Source organism: Triturus cristatus, chromosome 8 (genome assembly GCF_964204655.1).
Source record: "Triturus cristatus chromosome 8, aTriCri1.1, whole genome shotgun sequence".
Lineage (NCBI taxonomy): Eukaryota > Metazoa > Chordata > Amphibia > Caudata > Salamandridae > Triturus > Triturus cristatus.
Window position 1 is genome coordinate 306,035,617 of NC_140591.1, and position 21,752 is coordinate 306,057,368.

A 21,752-nucleotide genomic window follows, 5' to 3' on the forward strand; every position below is an offset into this window, starting at 1 on the left:
AACTGTTTAATTAAAGAGGATGAACAAAGAGAAGGGCCATGAGCACCCCTTCTGAATCTGGAAAGTGCAGCTAAGTGGACCTTGACTGAAGGGAAAGAAAGCCCAGATCTTGCCAGGTGTAACAAATAAGGAAGGATCTTTTCTGCAGGATCGTCCACCGGGTGCACCTGGTTTGCTTCACACCAGCAGCAAAACCGTTTCCATTTTAGACGGTAAGTTTTTATCGTGCTCTGAGCTCGTGATTTTGTTAATATATCCCTACAGTCTTGAGGGATATCCAGGTCCTTAAACTCTAAGAAGTCAGGAGCCATGCGTGTAAATGTAGGGACTGAGGGCCCGGGTGGAGAACCTGACCTCTGTTCCTTGACAGCATTGTGGGCGTCGGGAGAAGACGGATCGGCTGGTCCTGTGCTAGCAATAGGAGCTCCTGAAACCAGTATTGGCGGGGCCATCTGGGTGCAATCAAGATGAGACGACAGCCCTCCAACTTCATCTTGCGTATGACCCTCGGTATCAGGGGTATCGGGGGAAAAGCGTAAGCACAAATCCCTGACCATAGCATGGACAGGGCATTCCCCCTTGAGCCCTGTTGAGGGTATCTGCTGGCATAGAAGCGGCATTTCTTGTTCTCCTTCGTGGCGAACAAATCCAGCGGTGGTGTTCCCCAAGCTCTGAATATTCTGAGCACCTGAGCCTGCTCTAGCTCCCATTCGTGGCAATCTGATTGGGATCTGCTGAGCGTGTCCGCTAATGTATTGCAGAGACCTCTGACATGTTCTGCTCTGAGGGTTATGTTGTGGAGTGTGACCCATTCCCACAACTCCTGAGCTTCCGTGGACAGAGTTGCTGATCTTGTTCCTCCTTGTTTGTTCACGTAGAACATGCTGGTGGTATTGTCGGTTCGAATCAGAACCGAAGAACCTGCAATCCTTGGAAGGAAAGCTTGCAGAGACAGGAAAACTGCGAGCAATTCCAGACTGTTGATGTGTTTGTTTTTGTACTCTGGAGACCACTTCCCCTGTATCTGTAAATCTTGGAGATGACCTCCCCATCCTTCCATGGAAGCATCGGTAGTGAGGACAAAGTCTGGAATCTTCTGAATGAAAGTAAGCCCTTCTGATAAGTTGGGAATATGGGACCACCAACGTAGAGCGCTCTTCATGCCTGAAGTGACTCTGATGATGTCGTCGAAGGAGCCCATCACCTGCTGCCACTGAAGGTGTAACTCCTCCTGCAAGGGTCGCATGTGGAGCCGCGCCAGAGGAACGAGGTGTATTGCAGAGGAGCACATCCCTAAAAGCGACGCGAACATCCGGACAGAAACTGACTTTCTTTTGGAAATTCGGATTGCTAAGTTTTGAAGACGAACCTGCCGTTCGTGAGATAAGAATGCCTTGCAGCGGACGGTATCTAACAGAGCGCCCAGAAAAGGAAGGATCTGCCTTGGTTGTAATTGAGATTTGCTCCTGTTGATCGTAAGCCCCAGAGAATGGAACAGACGAAGAGATGTTGTCACGGCAGTCTTGACTGATCTTTCCGAAGGACCCTTTATTAACCAGTCGTCTAAATACGGAAAGACTTGGATTCCTTGGGAGCGCAACACTGCTGCCACTGGAGCTAGGCACTTCGTAAAGATCCTTGGCGCAGATTTTAACCCAAACGGGAGCACCTTGAACTGGTAATGGGCGCCAGCCACTGTGAAGCGAAGATACTTGCGATGCTTCGGATGTATTGGGATGTGAAAGTAAGCGTCTTCCATATCTAAGGAAGCTAGAAAATCTCCCCCGTTGAGGCAACCTAGAATTTCTGCCAGAGTGACCATGCGAAATCCCTGCTTCTTGAGGAATCTGTTCAGATTGCGAAGGTCTAAGATTGGGCGCCACTCCCCTGATTTCTTCTTGATGAGAAAAAAGCGGGAATAGAAACCTGTCCCCTTTTGAAGCGCAGGAACCTTCTCGATTGCGTTCTTGAGGAGCATCGTTAAAGCTTCTTTGAATACTAAGTGAAGACGAGGGGGAGGGGGGTCCCTTGGGTGGTTTGTTGGGTGGTTTGGTGACAAACTCTAAGGTATGACCGTTGTGAACCAGGTCCAGAACCCACTGGTCCGACGTAATTTCTTGCCACTTGGTCACAAAAGATGAAATTTTCGCACCCACAGGGAGGGGAAAAGGAGTGGAAGGCGCCCTGCAGAAATCATTGCTTCCGTGAGGTGTCTCTTCCCTTATTCTGCGATCTTTTTCGTCCGCCTTGACGAGAGAAACCAGATGTATTGGTCTGTCTGTAGGAAGACTGATATGATTGCCGATACTGAGGCTGGTACCTATTTTGTTGGGTATGATAACTTCCTCTGGATGAAAATCCACGGCCCCTTGCTCCTCTGAAGGTACCTCTTTTGTATTGCAAGGAGCCCAACGATCTTGCAGTATCAGTATCCGTTTTAATTGCTTGGAGTGTGTCATCTATGTGTTTTCCAAACAATGATTCGCCATCATAGGCCATGTCCAATATTTTTGTCTGGACTTCTGGTCTGAACGTGGTAGCTTTCAGCCAACCCTGGCGCCTAAGAACCGCAGCCCCAGCCAACTGGCAAAAGTTAGTATTCACAATATCCAGTGCGTAGTCGATAGTCTCTGAGGCTGCACGCTCACCCTCCAACAAAATCTTTCGAGCATCTTGCCTGTTGTCCTCTGGGATGAGGTCGATAAAGCTTGCCATTTCTGACCACATCTGGCAGTCATACCGCCCTATTATCGCTAGGGAGTTGGCTGCCCTGATGGAAGCAGCTGCCATAGTTGAAAATTTTTTCCCAATTAGATCCAGTCGGCGTCCTTCCCTATCCGGTGGTGTAGTGACCGGTGCTGCCAGATTCTTAGACTTTTGTTGGGCTGCCTGAGATATAACCGAGTCTGGACGCGGTTGGCCAATGAGACAAGAGGGACTGTCGGCTGGAGCACGGTATTTTTTGTCAATCCGTGGAAGCCCCGCTGGCACGGATGCCGGGTTTTTCATGATTTTAACCCCTTCTTTCCAAATATAGTCAATGATAGGGATAGCTCTCGTAACCTTTCTTGACTCTTCTTTAAAGTCATGCAGAAAACAGTCAGACTGCTCAATGGTGACCGGCAAGTTGAACCTGGTCGCAGCTCGCTGCATAAGGTTATGGAACCCCACTATATCTTCTGGGGGCGAATCAGATGGTAGAGGGGTAGGTGGCGAAGGCATAGGGATTATATATGAATCCCAAGGGTCTGCTGGGTCTGGCAGCTCGCCCTCTTCGTATTCCTCCTCCAAGGTTGTATCTTGATGCGGGTCCTGTGGAGGATCAGGCAGTTGAGGCATTGGGGCTGGATCCTCAGGCACAGGCAATGGGTCCGGCTACGGCGCAGTCTGTGGAACCTGTGGAACGTTTGGCTGCGGTGGAAAACGCTGCTTATAATCTGCAAGCATGGCTTGTAGGTCTTGTATTAAAGTAGGAGGCAGATGTGACATCTCGTTCCTACGAGGTTGTGTGTAGCAGGGTCTATGATGCGGAACGACTATGTCTTCCTGATAGTAATGCCCTTGATAATTGTCTTCTTCCTCATCATCATCGTCCTCCTGACATTTGATGTGCAGTTCCGAAGGGTGGCGAGCAATCCCAAAGGGCCCTTCGTCCTCGTCGTCCACATAATCATCATCGTCACACTGCACATAAGTTTCCAAGAGATGCGAGGGAGTAAGCGGTGATATGTCCTGCCTTTGAAAAGACTTTAGTTGAAAAGTCCTGGTGGAAACTGGAGTAGAGGCCATCGTCGACGAGGTCGTCGTCGACGGGGCTGTGGTAGACGGGATCGGCGACGGGATCGTAGACAGTGACATCGTCGTCGACGGAGCCGTCGTCGACGGGCTCAACGTCGACGGAGCCGTCATCGACGGGCTCGACGTCGATGGGATCTTTGTCGACGAGCTCTTCGTCGACGGGGTCTTAGACGATGGAATCTTCGTCGACGAGCTCTTCGTCGACGGGCTCGACGTTGACGAGCTCTTCGTCGACGATGGAATCTTCGTCGACGAGCTCGACGTCGACAGGCTTTTCAATGGCGGAATCGTCGACGGCGGTACTGCTGACTTCGTCGACGACACCTCGACGGCGGGCTTCTTTGTGAGGATAGTAATCCTCGTAGACATAATAGGAGAGGTAAGTGCCGTCGTCATGAAGGTTTGCGTCAATGAAGAAGCAGACGAGGTGACAGAAACTGAAGATTGAGAGTAAGCCAAAGATTTTGAAAGGCTTTTACTCACAGTTTGTGCGCTAGTCTTGACTGTAGAATCCTGAGGAGAGTGCGCATCAGAAGTAGAATGATGCGATTTCTGACGCTTCTTCCCTTCACTGGAAGAGCTGTCCTGCGATCTAGCTCTCTTGCTAGAAGTAGAGGCTCTGTCATCCTCCTCAGCCGAAGAGGATTTAAGCCACAAAAGCACTCTCGCCTCCCTATCCCTAAGAGTTTTTGTAGGGAAGGTGCGGCAAATCTTGCAATCTTTTGCCTCATGTTTAGGGTAGAGGCAGTAGATGCAGTCCACATGTTGATCATCAACATGGACTCTCTTCTTGGTGCAGGTCCTGCAGGCCTTAAACAAGGCCTTCTTGTCTGACATGCTGAAGCAAGTTGAAAGAAAACTGAGAGGCACTAAGGGAGACTCCCTTCCACACGACGTGCGGTGAAAATCTGAGGAGAACTGGCTCTGCTGAGAGGGTTCTAGAAGGGTGCTGGTGTCTGATTGGTTGTTACCAAATTCTTGGTTCTTTTTGCATAATGAGGTAGATAGGCTGCTAAGATATAGGCTTTTGGCCTTTTCTTTGGGCCTACTACTACTACTAGCATTTTGGCACTACTTTTTTATTTACCGGGGACTCCCGCCTCGGCGACGGGGAATGATTCAGGCATGTGAATCTATGAAAGATACCCCATTACTGGATAACTAGCAATGATCCCCTCAGTGCATCGGGAAGGGTTTTCAGCAGTAATGTAAAAAGGTTTTGTCAATTTCAAATCCCCCTAGGTAATACTTAACACAGTGTCCCTGACAACAACGTTATATTATGCTTATTATTAAGTCTGCCCAAATACCCATGATTTGGAGAGCTACTTGCAGGTAGGTGGAGCTCTACCAGTAGCTCACAAGCTACTTGTTGGGGAAGCCTGCTGTAGCGTTAACATGATTGTTCAAACAAAAACTCTTTCTTTCTATTGCACTTCATACCTTAGTGAACAATTTCAAAGTGCTGCAAATAACTGGTGCTATTGCCCATTTTCAGGGAATCTACATTTGAGATCTTGTTTTCCCCCCCCGATTCGTTTTTTTTTTTTTTTAAAGTACTGACATTATATTTAAAAGACTTTCCATCGGAACATATCTGGACAACACATAGGTTACACGAGGAGTGAAATATATAATATCCAGCAGGCAGGGGCGGCTCCTCCACTAAGGCGGGGGAGCGTTGCCCCACTGCTCTCAGAGCAGGAAAAATAAAATGATAATAACCTTGTTATTATAATTTTATTTTTTGCAATGGGCTGGGTTAGGGTCGGGTGGGACTGGGGTCTCAGGGTGAGGAGTGGTGGCACACTCTAAGTGCCCATGACGGTTTGGCGGAAGTCTTGGCCTGGCTAAACAGTCATGCACACTTTGCATGTTCCCCACCAGGCTGTAATACACAGCCTGGTGGGGAACATGCACAGGTTCCCTGTCCGAGCGCCGAACCATGGTGCTCAGACCAATCACAGCGCTGCATTGCAGCCTTGTGATTGGCTTAGGTGAGCCTGTGTCTTTCTGGGACCGAAGGGAAGGAAAAGGCGGCAGTGAGAAGAGACCAAAGCTGAGGACAGATGGCAGCCGTGAAAAGGTAAGTGTTTTTTTTTATTTATTGTTCCCCACCCTACTCCTTCACCCCCGTTCCCTGCCAGCAGGTCAGGATAGTGAGGCATTGAGTGAGTAGCAGCCGTTTTAGTTGTGCTTTTAAGTATGTGAAGGTGGTGTATGAATCGTGGACTGGTCTTACCATGACCCCCAACTCCAGCTTTTAAGAATGTGAAGGTGATGTATGAATCGTGGACTGGTCTTACCATGACCCCGAACTCCAGACCTTCTGGTCCAACCAGATGAAGTGGGCACTAGTGGATTGAGATCAAACAAAGACGCACACTTGGGTTTATAACAATATAAAATACACGAGTGGAGTTCTTGCCAGTGCAATGAAGGGACATTTTAAATCTGTATTGGCATAGCATTAATTAATTATACAGTTTTTACACCAGTCCCTATACTCTCATGTTAAGTGGATCATAAGAATCAGAGCATGCATACTCAACACAGGCTCGAAACAAAAAGGTCAGTAAACTGACACTTAAAGATATGGCAATAACCACCTGACATCTTCTGAGAGTGCAAAGCCCTAGAATACGACTGTCTAAGTAGAATTAGAGTGTGGAATACGTTTATGTTTGACATACATACACCGACATACGTAGAAAAATGGACTCATGCAGTACTCTTTATATCATCCAGTGCCAGAATTATAATTGCAAAAAAGGATTTAAAAATAAATACAAAATTAAAATTGAACAGTGTTACAAAAAAAATCTACACAACAGAGAAATAAAACAGAGTATGAAACAAATGTAGAAAATGACTAAAAGCAAAACAATGTCTTTACCTCGCCAGCGGATATTCGACCTCTCACGTTCTGCCAGTAGATATCATTATTTTCCTGATCAGTATAAAGAAGCAACCACTCGGCAAAATCTTCTTTCCTCATGTAATTCATACCTTTGGAGAACTGTATGAATTCCATTTCTTGCACTTCCGTTTGCAAATTTTCAGTGAATCTATATAAAGGGAAGCACATGAAAGAAATGGGCGTTTTAGAACAACAGAAAGAATACTGCCAGCTGTATCAGTACAGTCTACAGTTGGCAGTGGTAAACCAACTCCAAAAATTCTTCACCATCATAGCATTAATGAGCGTTTCAAAGGACCTTATCTTGAGATAACTGCCTAACACCCAAAGCATAAGTCCAAACCTGAAGACGTTTACGAGGTTGGAGGGTAATTAGTTATGATTTTGTAATGTCATGTCAATGGCATCGGTATGGCACACAGGGCCAGATTCACAGAACTAACTTAAAACAAAATCCTAAACTTACTACTTTTGGTATTCACAGAAGTTAGGATGTTGTCTTGAGTCTGTCTTAAGTCTGTCTTAAGACTGTCTTAAGACTGTCTTAAGACAAAATCCTAACTTCTGTGAATACCAAAAGTAGTAAGTTTAGGATTTTGTCTTAAATTAGTTCAGTGAATCGGCCCCACAGTCTATAGAAAGCACACAGTATGAGAATTCGTATTCTTATTGGCTGATGGAGAATTGTTGCACCACATTAACCAGTCACAGAAGACAGGTTGGTATCAAGTACCCTTTCAACTGTTTGATCAGTCAGCAGAGCCTGAACAAACAATCATGTATTAATGACCTATTTTACCTATTAATGCTCAAATTGAGCATGACGTGAAGTTGAACACAGCACAGCAATCAGCTGACGCTTTGTTCTCATTTCTCAAGATATGAAGCCCAGAGCCCTTTTTGTTACCTACGTAACCTTCCCAACATAACTGCATCTATTACAGGAGTCTTTCCAGTGATGTGTGGCTCTTCCTCAACAGCATCCTTCACACTTTTGAAACATCTATGCTTCAAGTTTCATATTTACAGCACATAAACAACACAGTAACCTCATTATTGCTGCAACCAAGGGCTATAAGTGTTTTTAAGATCCATGATCCTGAGGAATAGGCCTGAGAAGCAGGTGAGGGCTGATATACAAGAGGAGGGTCATTAACAACGTGTGTAGGCAGAGGCAGAAGGACTGTGGTGTTAATGGAACAATCCACCCACTGAGGCAAAATGTTCTACATCAAAAGGGGAGAAACAGAGAGGAAAACACTGAAACAGAAGGCCTGGACCAGCCCTTGGAGTCCTCTAAACCCAGTCTTCTAATATTACAAACCACACAGCATTTGAATGAAGACAGAATCCAAGAAACGTGCGGCTGGAGCCCAGGAGTTAACACGAAGTTTGACATGCTGTGGTGAAAGAAGGACCAATCTACTCTTTGATTTATGTAGGTTACATGTTTGCAAATGATACATTTCCAACCACCTGACCGTGCTAACCCATGTTGGGGTCCACTAAGGCTGAATCTATGCCAGATTTTAAGAATTACCACGGACGATCAAAATGAATGCCAATGAAATCAATTGTGAGGCAAATCCTGTCACTATGTAAATCAGGGAGAGCACAACCCATTTATTAATCCTTCACGTATCAGAGATTCACATAATTTATAACTTATACTTCCAGTGGTGATCACACAAAGTCCATATCCAGTCCATTTGAAGTTGAAAAATGGCACTTCAGACACAAATATGTTCAATCCTTTATTCTTCCATCATTTCTTCACAAAGAAGTCAGCCCAGCTAGCTGCACTAAACAAATAACCTAATAAATAAATACTTCGAGTTCCAACTGAAATCTTGCTTATCAGTTACATGTCCATTTCATCTAAACTGGGAACTAGCCCGCTTAAATTTCCTGGCACTGTTAAAGGGTCTGTGCTATTTGGTCGATTGTTTCAACTGATTCAGGGGGTAATTTGACAGAAGGCCTATTTCTTTTGTTTTTTCCTCACTTTTTACTTTAACTACTTGCATAATCCTAAATTTGTTATGCTTTATACGCAATAGGTTGCTAACTGCCCGAGTACGTTTCATTCTAGCATCAATTGCATGCCCGTTTTAAGAGAATAAAAACAATACACACTGATTAATTTCACATTACATTTTAAAAGGAACATTCCCATAAAAGTCATGAATTTAAAAAAAAAATGGTGATGTGCACATATGGAAATCGTGTTTTTGGATTCACTTTTCTAAAGGTTTTAGTATTAGAAAACATGACCCGCTATGTTTTAAATTATTTCCCAAATATAAACAGCAATCACATTTATTTTAAAAAAACAGGACGGAAAATGAGAGAGAGATAGATAGAGATAGAGAGAGAGAGAGAGAGAGAGAGAGAGAGAGAGAGTACACACACACTTTCTCAATCTCTGGTGCTGCAGCGGTTTACGGCTGTAATTATTAATCTAGTAAATGTACTTGTAAGTACATTGTTCAATAGCTGCTCATGCATGCCCTCTATCGGATTAGTGATGAACAGCATTCCACTTTTGTTAGTTTTGTACATGTTTATACTAATTAAGAGCATCTCTATTTTTTCTCCATAATTCCTTCTTTGAAGTTGACAATTGTTGTCTGTATCTTAATCATGAGTTCACTCAAACGGCTTTGTTCTTCCTTGTTCAATCTATTAATGTATAGGGTGACTTGATCCTTTTTTTGTCGATTCCATGCTAATTCAAACCTTTCAGTTCTTCACATTTCCCACAATTCTAGCACTGTATACGGAAGTGAAAACTTTTTTTCACATGCTCCTTAACCCTAAATAGTAGCTCTTTTGCGTTTCAATAACTCTCATATAAATTACTTTAGATACTCTTAACTAATGTGCAAAATCTGCAGAACACAATATTTCATACACCACTGCCATGTACTTGCTTTACATGCTCACTAAGTCATACCATTGTATGAAGAAGGTAATAAATAAATACTGTATTGAGAATACAGTTTACAAATGAACATTACTACATTTTACATTTGGTATCCACAACACCCCATCAAGGATGTACAAGACTTCATGACTTGTAAGTTTAAAATGTGTGCTGTTTGATCACGCATTTATATTTTGCGAAATATGAGCAAATAACAGATTTGTATGGAACTTTTCGTGAATATGCTGACTATTCACAAAGCTGTATTACCCATGACAATGCATTTGTACCCATTAAAAGAAGCACTCTGTGCATGCAAAAAATGTATGATTCACAATGTAAAAAAGTGAACTATGTGTCTGACTCAACGTTCTCTGCATATAATGCCATATGCCAAATGTGTGTAGCTGAAACAAAGCGGTCATGAATTCGGCAATAACATAAAAACAACTTCTTTTGTACATGCAAAATGAATGTCCTAAGAGAGACCACGTTAATCTAATAAAATAAACCCAGCAACAGCGACAAACTCCAAACTATATCTAGGGATTGGCCAAACAATTACAGTTGCCTTCTTGATGTCTACCCTTTATAACTATGTATGTAGAGAGCTCTAGCAGCCTGTTAGGGATATTATTACTTATCTCAAGCTAAACGTGAGGGGGCTACAGAAGTGCATTTCTCTCTTACTGTAAAGCTATTTGGCTGGTGTAATACTGCCTTCTAGGGCAAGCTTTAATTCCAATGCATGAGGTGCGCTGTTTTCAGGATCGGGGGACAACGTGCTAAATGTTGAACAAGATGGCTTTCCCCACTAAAAGAAACACAAACCACGGGATAAACAAATGCGTACTTGAAGTATGAAGTAAATAAGCAAGTAAATGCATTAAAATATTTGTCCGTTTATTTCGTTTCAGTACGGAGGCGACTTTACTTTGCGACCCCATTAATTAAGATGAGTTTAAATGTTCCAAAAACAAATATGGGCCACTTTGATTAGGCTAGTTTTTTCCCAAAGTGTAAATCTATGCTTGCTCTTTCTTCATCACAAAATAATGCAGTAACCGTCACTCTACAAAAGCAGGAAGGATGCCACCAGTTTACTGATATATTGGCTGCACCACTTGGGGGCGCTACAAGCCCAGCAGAGGAGTTAAAATGCAGCTGCAGTACTGTATTGGGAGTATCCCACACAATTCTCTCACATTGAATATTTGACTTTCCGAATAACATAAAAAACTCCATAATTGTCATGCAGTTCGTTCAAAACTCACTTCCAGCCCACTCCCCAAGTATCTTACCTCTCTTTGATATTGTCATTAATATTTTCAGTGAGGCGAAAGTTTAGTGACTCTTTCAGAAAGCAGGACGGAGTTAGGAGAAAAAGGCGAGTTAGAAAAGTAACTGTAATTGGAAGGTGAGTGCTTGCCACCTAGAAGGAATGGAAAGGGAAAGTCACACCAAGAGATGAAGACAGAAAGCAAAACAGACGGGGGAATTAAAGTAGGGCGGTGCACACTGGAACATGCATGAGTGGCAGAAGTAGTACAGACGATGAGGATGAAGAGACACTGTTAGCCGTTTCAACACATACGCTGGGGGACGTATTAATATGACTGTAGCACAAGCCTGCTGAGTACATAGAGTGTGGCACTAACGGGTCATAACGACTCCGAGGCCCCATCTGACACCCTTGGGGTTTCCCGCCTCTAAACCGCTCGGCTTCTTCTGATGGCACAGCCTCGCCTGGTAATGCATTGCATTGCACTCGGCGAGTCTCCACCTATATTTTCTGCCATACGTTTTTATCGACTGTAAAACTTATTAATAAAAATATCCCACTAGAACCAGGCTTTAACCTCTGCAGTTTGATTAAATCAGTTAAAGCAGAGTGTTTGTCAAATGAAACGTATGAGGCTGTAAGCAGTAGTGTACCTCTCAGCGGTGACCTGCTACCCGTGAACATCACCCTCATTGAAGAAATCGTGTGCCAATGGATGGCTTATGTGGCAGGCCCACTGGAATGAAGATTTCACAGACGGCAACATTAAGGATGGTCTTAATTCAGCTATAAACGAGGGTCTTCTACACAAAGTTTTATTACAAAGTAACATTGCTGAAAGTTCAGGACCAAGTCAGGCTTAGATCAGATTTCTTAGCTATCTACAGATTTTGGACATTTTAAAGGTTTTTTGCGCATTTTTTAAAATTTTGCAAATTAACTATAGGTTTGCTATCGCTGCCTAAAATACCATCCATCAAAAAAGCCCGTAGAAACATCAGAATGGAGGGAGGACTGCCGTGCCAACGAGCCAGAGCCACAGTGGAAGTTACTGACAGATTCTTGAATGTATTGCTATATTGAGCTCGGCTGCAGGCTGGGCGGGGCAGCGGACGCTTGCATAGCAAGCCTCTGCATGGACGCCACCCAGCCCAGGTACTCGGTGACGCCTATCCTGCATTACCAAATGCACCCTGCACCTCTGTGTTATTGGGTTAAGAAAGATCCCAGGCACGTGAGGGTCCGGACACCCTAGAATGCGGACACAGAGGCTGCTGACAGATCTGGAGGGAGACGGAAACCATGACATCAGGATAGGATTCCCAAATTGTAGCTGAAGAGAAGTGCACGAGGGGGGCACAGACCCTTCAGACAGGGCCGGACTGGGAACCAAAACCGGCCCTGGCAAAGAGCTCGGCAGCCCCCCCCCCTTCCAGGGAGAGGGGGGGGCAGGGGGGGGGGATTGGAGGTGCCGCCGAGCTCTTTGCCAGGGCCGGTTTTCGGCCGATTTTGTTACCGGGCCGATAGCTGCAAAACCGGCCCTGTAACAAAATCGGCCACCACCCGTGCGGCGCACCGGGGAATTGCCCGGTGCCCGCTACGGCCAGTCCGGCCCTGCCTTCAGATTTCAATGAGGTCGTTTTCTAACCACTCAGGAATGTTGAAAAGACATACAATTGAACCTGTTTGATGTACATTTCTCGTTAGTTTTTGCATTCCCTAAAACAAATGATTACATTTCCTGCAAAACGTAGAAAATATTTCTGCCAATTATCACAGATTCTTTTCTAGACGTGGACTTCTATTGAATACTGTATAGTTAAAGTAAGTCCAATATACTTGCCGAAGAGTGTATTAGGAGACAAGTGTGACTTAGGCCACCAATGTATATCCGAATCTATATTCTGTTAAACAGATTTTTTTTAATGGAGAATCTGAAAATCAGTTAAACTACTGTAGATAACCACGCATTCTTGGTGAACTACTTAGTGTTCTGGGGGAAGCCAACCCTTCCACCATAAATGTAAAATATTTCACACCACAACTTCTTATTATGTAATCATTATATAAATCTGCCGCTCACCAACTACATTATGTCTTGCTCCAATATATTTTTGTTTAACTTTCCCCATGGTAAAGATGGTCAGTTTTTGCTAGTTGTAATCCGTTAGATTGTATCTGTCAGACAAGCACCCTGGTGAGGAACTGTGATGGCCACGGTGATTGGATCAGCTTTGCCAGCTGCGACGCAACTGGTGTGACATTTTTCAGTTGGACCTGCCTTTTTCATGAGATCCTGCATGATGCCACTCCAAGAAAGTACGAAGGGTTGCCCATGAAAGGAGCTCTACCCGACAAAAGAGAGTGCTTCTTCAGTGTTGCAAAATACTGATCTGTTTTTTTTAATAAACATTTTTTATTGGCATTCTGCACTAAGATCAAAATTAGACCACTGTATAGCTGCACATCAATAGCTATTAGATAGGTAGGAAACCTCATATTATCACATTTGAATGAATATGATCTCCCACATAGATTTTCATTCAACGGGGATATCTCGTTACTCAATGATTCAAATCTATCTACCCACCTCCCTCATATACAATCATGTTTTTTGAGGTACCCACTTATTTGATCTGTTTCCCATGATCCTACAGCGACCCTTACCAGCTCCTTTTAGCAACATCAGGAGCCCCCGTCACACTCCAAGCCTACGCAATGCTTCTTTTAGCGATGACCAACCCTAACCCCACAAAAGCTTTTGAATATCTATCCATTTCAAAATCATCTAGAATATTTAACAAAGGTATTTTTCAGAATCAGAGTGATAGCGTATTGCACAACTTCAGACAGTTTGCCACTCCCCTTTCCAGTGTCTTTGAAGTACACACTTCCAAGTTGGATGTACAAGATCACCTATGTCTTCTTGGTAGTGGAGAATGTTCCTTGCCTTATCGCCACAATTTGTCTGGCGCGATAAATCCTGTACAGAAACCTAAACTGTACTTACCTATAACAAACCGCTACTGCTATATTTGTAGGTGCTACCGTTGCCGACTGGCACTCTATGTCATCCATCTGTCCCGTAGCCACCTCCCAATCTCTTCCAAGTTTTGAGAATGCATCAGGGGGTATGAATTATCAGTGTTTTAGATTGTGGACATATTCGTTTCAGTAGGAGGAGCGTTTGTGACTTTTGCCTAGAGGACTAAACTCAAAGGATGTTCTCACTATCAGTCAGACATTGGGGCAGCTCATGTTTGAGCTCTAAATAGTGATAGAATTGTGTCCACAATTGTCAGATCTATTGTAAATTACAAATGATTTAATCCCCCCATTAGTTACTACATTCCCCAACACCATAATTCCCAGGGTGTTCCATCGTGTACAAGGTGCAATGTTCCCAGCACGCCATCATATGGAGACTTGTATCACTTAGACACTTTGACCTTTGGAATACCATTTCTGCACAGAAAGTATCTGGCCACAGAGGTAGGGTTTTTAGCAGACACTTTGTGTGAAATATTTTGGAGAGTGTATTTTCGTAAGGACCATGACGCCCCACAGGTTGTCCCAGAATATACGCATGCCCTCCTCTGACAGGTGCCCCCATCCTCCCCATATAGCTCTGGGCGTCCCGTGTGGATGAGCCTGTGTCTGATACTTTCCATACCGTTGGTTCTGCAGAATTTGCTCACGGCCAGGTTCAGCTTTTTTTTTTTTTTTTCCCACCGCTTTCAGTGACTCTGCCCCGCGCCACTGGGTTCTGCTGATCAGTTCTGACCAGGTGATGGCGATACCCCCAACCTAGCTGCTTCTGTGAGGTCCCTTTGTATGTTGTGCAGTAGCGCTTTCCTTCCCAGCCTTGCCAGGTCGTTGCCCCCCAAATGGATGATCAATATGTCCGGATGCCATACCGCGTCCGCTTGCAGGCTCACGAGAGTCCCCAGCAGCTGGTCCCATTTAATTCCCGGTCGGCCAAACCACCTGATGCACGTGTCTACTGGTCGTACTTCCCGTCTGTGGCCCCCCGGCCGCCACCAGGACTGCATTCTGGTTATGAAGGAATGGCTCATCACCCACACCAGGCAAGGTCTCCTATCTGCCGAGGCAATGATTACAAGTGTCAATTAGCTGTTTGCCCTTGGGGGGTGGGGGGCTGGCATTTCAGGCTCTACAATAACTGTGGCCTCATGTAGGTCTGGTATGCCCGCGACCACCATCTCCCTATTGCCTGTATCCCAGTCTCGGTCATCCCATGTTGTGCTGCTGTTGTTGCTGCCCCGATTCTGAATGAGTGGGACCCAAAACTCGCTGGGGGAAGCCCTGCCTTGCTGAGGGCTAGGCACATGACTGCTGTAAATTGGAATTTGCTCAACTGTGTGCCGTCCTTGTGTGAAAGATGTGTCCCTTTGCCCGCTGGTCGCACTGCCAGGAATGCTAGTAGGCAGCACGCTGTGCAGCAGCTCTGGTCCCTAATGCATTGTAGCTGCACTACCACCCCCTGACCGGCCTGTTCTGTTTTTGACCGTCTTAGCAGGATCTCTAGCTCCGCTGTTCTGGGCCTCACGTCACTTGCCTGTAGACAGTGCTTAGCTGGCCCCGTCCTCGCGGGTGCCACTAATTCGCTGAGGCGGAATGGCCCAAAGAATGCGGTGGCAAATGCAGCCTTGAACAGTAGAATCTCAAAGGTGTCCTTTGCTATGTCACCCAGTGTTCCCCAACAGTGAGCGCAGCTTCGTGTAGTCTATCGGGCGACTGGTGTCCTTCCTTGTGCCTTCTGCGCGTTTCCACCCTTTCATTGCTGCTTTGATATAGTGTGAAGCCGCGGGGTCCTGTCCTGTTTCTAGTTTTGAGTAATGCACCACCGCGGCTAAGTGGGCTTGCGCCCATGACCTGGATTTCCCGCAGTTGAATGCCCACTGGATGAACCTCTCAACTGCCCTGCTTGTGGCCCCTACGTCCTCCAGGGTCTGAATACCCCTGATTCGCATTACAGTCTCCCGTATTTCTTGTATCGCCTGGCAGCCTGCAGGGCAAGGGCTTGGTTCACCAACTCTGATAGATGTACCCTGCCAGGTCCCACAGCCGTGCCGGGAAGGGTGTCATGTCCTGCTCCTCCCCAGGGTCCAATAATCTGAATTTGTCCATTCGTGCTCTTGACAGGGCGTCTGCCACCTCGTTCTCCACCACTGGGACGTGGCATGCTCTCAGTTCTACATTCCCCTCCAACTGTAATTTAACCAGTTGGCGCATTAATCACAGTGTGTCTGGGCACCTGGCTGAGCCTTTATTAATCGCTTGTACTACGCCTTTGTTATCTGGCCAAAGTGTCAGCTTCTTGTTACGCGATGCCTGCCTCCAGATTGTTAGCGCTAATATAATGGGGAACAACTCCAAAAATGTGATATTGCTGGTTATGCCCTGTCTGTGCCAGCTACTGGGCCATTGCCCTGCGCACCATCTGCTTCCCAGGATTGCCCCAAAGCCCGCGCTGCCCACAGCGTCCGTGAACAGCGCAATCTGTTTACTTGTGACCCAGCCTACGCTCCAGATCAAAACCCCATTGAAGTCTGCCAAGAATGTGTCCCACATTAGAAGGTCTTGTTTGACACCTGCTCCTAGCCTGACATGGTGGTGTTTGAGGGTAAGACCTGCTGTCAATTGTGTTAACCGCCTGGCGAAAACCCTGCCCGCCGGGATGACCCTGGCTGCAAAATTAAGCTTGCCTATCAGCCTTTGGAGATCCCTCAGTGTAGCCTACTCCCCCCCACAGAGGCTCCTAATGTCCTCACTGAAATCCTTTAGAAGAAATGAGTATGCAGTTCCTCAGAACAACGGGAGAGTAAGAGTGTGAGGAAGAGGAAGAGACCGTGTACAGAGGAAGGGGAATTCCTCTAGTCGGAACTAGGGTCCTCACACACCCAGCAAGCTAGGTGTCATGCTTCATCATATGGACCTGCTCCTCGTCGGGACGGCGCTGCAATGTAATGTGTGTGAGGGGTCTAGTGGTGTAGATGTGGATGTGTGGATGTGATTAAAACAAGTTGGATAGACCATCACAGAAGAGCATAGCTAAGCTGAACCCTAACGTCAGTCAGCTGCCACTCTGTTTCCTGTTGTTTTTTAATCAAGTGGATAGCGATTCTTAATAAAGTCCTGGTTTTGGACTATCCAACTTGTTTTAATCACATACACACATCCACATCTACACCACTAGACCCCTCACACCCATTACATCATACGGCCAGGAACAAAAGATCTCCGCTAAAGAGCCCCTTTAAGGGTGCCCGTCGGGGATTGCAGCACCGTCCCGACGAGGAGCAGGTCCATATGATGAAGCATGACACCTAGCTTGCTGGGTGTGTGAGGACCCTAGTTCCGACTAGAGGAATTCCCCTTCCTCTGTACACGGTCTCTTCCTCACACTCTTACTCTCCCGTTGTTCTGAGGAACTGCATACTCATTTCTTCTATATGATTTACTGGGCCTGTATGCTGGACCTCCCTTAAAAGCCCACTAGTCCCCCTCTTTTGATAATACTCACTGAAATCCTTCACTTTTTCTGTGGGAAGCCTGGAAGTTCCTGCTACAGAGTCTAACTCTATCCCCAGAAATGTTATTTTTGTCGCTGGGCCCACTGTTTTCTCCGCTGCCAGGGGGACTCCCAGCTCTGCTGCCAATTTCTTAAACGCTGCCAGGGTGTCGCAGCACTCGGTTGATGCAGCGGGGCCTGTGAAAAGGAAATCGAGGTAATTTAGTTTACCACCCCCGGGATGCCGTGCGTGCAGTGCCCATTCTAGGAAGGTGCTGATAATTATAAAGTAAGCGCAGGAAACTGAGCACCCCATAGGCATTGCTTTATCGAAGTACCTGTCCCCTTCCCATTAGAAACCTAGTAGGTGGCAGCTCTCGGGATGGAGTGGGAGGAGGCGGAAGGCCGATTCAATGTCCGCCTCTGCCATGAGTGTCCCGCTGTCCTGACTGGGTCGATGGCATCATCTACCGTGGCGTACCCCACCGAGCATGCTTCTGCGCTGATCTCATCGTTCACTGATAGCCCTTCGGGAAATGACAGGTGGTGAATTAACCAGTACTGTCCTGGATCCTTTTGGGGTACCACCTCCAGTGGAGAGATCACTAACCCCTCGTACATATAGGGGGAGGGGGCCCTCTATTCTACCCAATCAATTTCTGAGTGACCACGCCTGGTTGTTGCAGCGCTGATTGTAAATTGTTTGTTCTGCCTGGGGGAGGGGGCCCTCAAACGGGATGATAAAACTATTCTCAAAACCTCGCACGAGTATAGCAGTGTCAGTCCGGTTGTGATATGAATTGGCTAGCTTGCGTAATTGGTTAGTGTTGATGGGGGACCTGGCTAGCTTGTAACCCTGTATTCCTGTTGGCCCCCCTTCTCCCTCCATGGTTGCCTTACTGCTTCTTTTTCTCTTTTTTGTCCCCCTTGTGTTCTTTCCTGCATCTGAACCCTGCTGCTGGGTGTCCAACGCCACATGAGGAGCAAATATGTTGGAATTTGCACGAGGCCCCATAGGTACATTAGTTCGCCTCATATTTCCAGCATATAGCCGCTGCCCCGCTATTCTGTGGAGTTTTCCATGTGTTGCCGTCTCTGGACTTTTGGAACGTCCTCCCTCTCCCTTTTTGGAAGGCACCCCGAAAGGGCTGCTTGCTCTTCCCCGCCCATGTCTTAGCTTCCCTGGCTACCATCATCTTGTGAATGAACCCTGAGACATCCTCCTCGTTCCATTCCATCTCTGGATGTACTTGCATTTTTAACCGGAAACCTTTATCATATTCTAGCCACGCATTGCCCTGGAACTGCCTCTGTGCGTTATGTGTGTTGGCCTCGTAGAGCAATAAGTATGCTGCGCAGCGCGGGAATTTTTCTACAATAATGCAAGCCATTATTCTGAATGCATCTAACCAATTGTCAAAATTCCTTTCCTTTCTCTCCCTGCGCCGCTCCCTTCTATCGTCATCTTTCTTGTCGTACAAGGTCAGATCCAGCCCATCTAACTGTATTTCTAACAGACTAAATATCTCAATGAACTCCTTCCTCCATATCCTCTCCTTTACAGCCAGAGGTATGAGGCTCGCTAGTCCTGGGGCCCTAGTGGTCATGGACGCTGGCCAAGGTGAGGGCCTTGAGTATGGTTCTGGTGCAGGAAGGGGAATGAGTGGGACTCCAACTGTGATCGCTCCACTCCATGCTGCTGTGGGGGACCCTATCTCGTTCTGCACCTCCTGGGTGCCCTGGCCCCTCAAACAGACTTGATGCACGTGGCCGGGATCCACTAGGTGCCAGGGTATCCCAGAAACCTCCCCCTCTGCTTGTGCTCCAATTGCCCCTAGCCCTTGCATGCCCAGACCTTTAAGCAACAGTGGCACCATTGTTCTGACACATTCTTGCACTATTGAACTAATATGCTCACCACTTGTTGCTGTGTCCGGTCCCGGTGCTTGGTCCAGCCGCCGCTGGGTTGGCTACAGTCGGCTGGGTCTTTCTCTGTGGAGCCTTCTTGGCTGGCGCTGCCTCTGCCAACTTGGCTGGTGCCTTTCTCTTCCTCTTGGCTGCTGGTGCGCCGGTGTCCTCTGGTTGCAGGCTTGGGCCCGCTCCGCTGTCCTGCTACAGGTGTGGCCGCAGCCACTCGCTCCCATGGATTTCCGATGCAGCCCAGAGCTGTCTGTTGCCCCCTCTTCTCGCCATCTTTCAGCCCCCTTTTTTTTTCTTTTTGCTGCCCACGACCTCCTCAAGGGCTGATGTCCACTCAATTAGCTATGGCGGGGTGCTGCCACCTAGTCTTATGCACCAAAAAGTCTTTTGTGGGCCGATACTGTGGCCCCTTGCACTTGGCGTCCGTCCAATGTCCACTGTACATGGTTCTGCGATCTCCCTCAGCCGTTCAGGATGCCCGTATCGCTATGGTGTGCATGTGTGCCTGTCCCTTTAAGGCTTCCAGTCTTTTTTGTCACATGCACCCCCTTTCTCCCGGCTTCGGGTCTCGTTGATGCAGGGGTAGGAACTCGCTGCTCTTGCTCCCTGTGGGCTCCCTGCCGCCGCCCTTGTTGAATCAGCTGGCGGGAAACTTGGCCACTCGCCTGCTGTGTGCTTGAAGCGCTGGCTTTGCGGTAAGCGCGCCGAATTCACAACCGCCTTGCCGCTACCTTGGGGGTTCACTCATGCTTGATGTGCCGCTCGATGAGGTCTGTCGAATGGCGGTACAAATGCTGCTGGTACTCCAGAGAATTGAAAACCTCCCCGTCCGCCCGTGGGCCGCTTCGCCGGGTTTGTCGACCCTAGGCTTGTGAGGGCGTAGTGCGGGGGTTTCAGCAAGCTTCCGGCTCCTTTTCCTCTGCGGGTTGAGGTTTGTCCGGGTTGAGGCTTGGTATCATCCCGCTTGGGTCCTGGCAGGCAGGGGAGGTAGTTTTGGGTCCCTTTTTCCTCCGTGCAGCAGCTATGGCCGGTCCGCGCCGTAACTCGTTGTGGCAGAGCCTCGCCTCGTATGTCACAAACTTCTTGCGCCGCTGCTGCTCCCCAGCTCCACGAAGTTAGGAGCTACCTGGGGGAGCGGCGCTTATATCCCCCCCCCTCCGCATTTCTCTGCCTAGCTGGCAGGCATACCTATTGGGGGGTTTGTACCCCGCTTGTCTCCCCATTTGCCAGGGGGGTTGGCGGCTTGCTGGTGGCCACCGCCGGAGGGGGGAGTGGGGGCGGCGTGGGTGCTTCTCCTGTGTTTTGTGCATCTAGTGTGCAAAAAAACGGTTTCTTCTGGGGCTCGCGTCTGTTATGGCACCGGCCCTCGAGGCCCCCTTTGGGGGCGGCCTCTGCGAAATATTTGGGAGAGTGTATTTTCGTAAGTGTGGCCATTTGAACAATTAAACTATGCCCGTGAAAAATATCGGCAGAGTATTCTAGTGGAAAGTCTCCTTTTTGAGTTTTTCACATAACAGCCCAGTGTTCCCCTCCCATATTCAATTTCAGCCTTCAGAAATAAAAAAATACCTAGATCTTTTATTCTGTGCATTGTTTTGGGAAAAGATACTCGAAGCACCGAGTCACCAACGTCCCTCATTGCCGCCAATGGGTAAACACAGGATTTGTCCCAGTTACCTCGCAGCCTCATAAAATGTCTAATTGCATTGAGCACTTTATTATTCATGGGCCCAAGGTTTCTAGTTTACTCATCCTGGATATTGTTTAATCATTTTGGCCAGAGGTTCCACTGCTAGAGTGAAGAGAAGAGGATAAAGAGGACAGCACAGTTGAGTGCTATGTTGAATGGGCTTAGATATGCTATTGTTAATCCATATCCTAGCCACGGGGGCTGTTTATAGTAATTGAGTACAAGACATGAAAGCAGTTCATAATTTGTTATCGTTCAAGGTTTATAATCAAAGTAAGGGTAACTGAAATAAGGTTTATTCTGACCCAGAGTTACAATAAAAAGGCACTCACCATATCAGACATAGATTATGCATTTGAAAATCTGTGCCATACTGTGCACATTTAAAAACTCTCACTCTGTATTCTGCAACAATTCTACAAGAGCTCCCAATCCTAAAATCTCTCCATCTACAAAATAAAATGCATAGTGAGTGATTGCTAAATCAAGTTTGGGGGCAGAGGACATCAGAACAAACTACATGTCCCGCCTCCATTTATCTTCTTACTCACCAGCTATGGGAAATAGATTGGCTCTATGGGTGCCAACGCTGGCCAACTATTCACCACCCTCTCCCAAAGTCATCCTCCTTGTCTCTTGCCCCTTCGATCCCCCTGCGCCACTTGGCCCACCAGCACTCTG

The 21,752-nt window shown here is 46.8% G+C and overlaps 1 protein-coding gene across 1 annotated transcript in view; it reads right to left on the reverse strand.

Annotated features, from left to right (window-relative positions):
• MICU2 (mitochondrial calcium uptake 2) overlaps window positions 1-21,752 on the reverse strand; it is a 1,314,791-nt gene that overhangs the window by 60,222 nt on the left and 1,232,817 nt on the right. Inside the window, exon 9 of the mRNA XM_085621585.1 lies at window positions 6,695-6,866. Within this exon, the coding sequence (XP_085477711.1) occupies window positions 6,695-6,866 (172 nt within the window). The remainder of the gene's footprint in view (window positions 1-6,694; window positions 6,867-21,752) is intronic.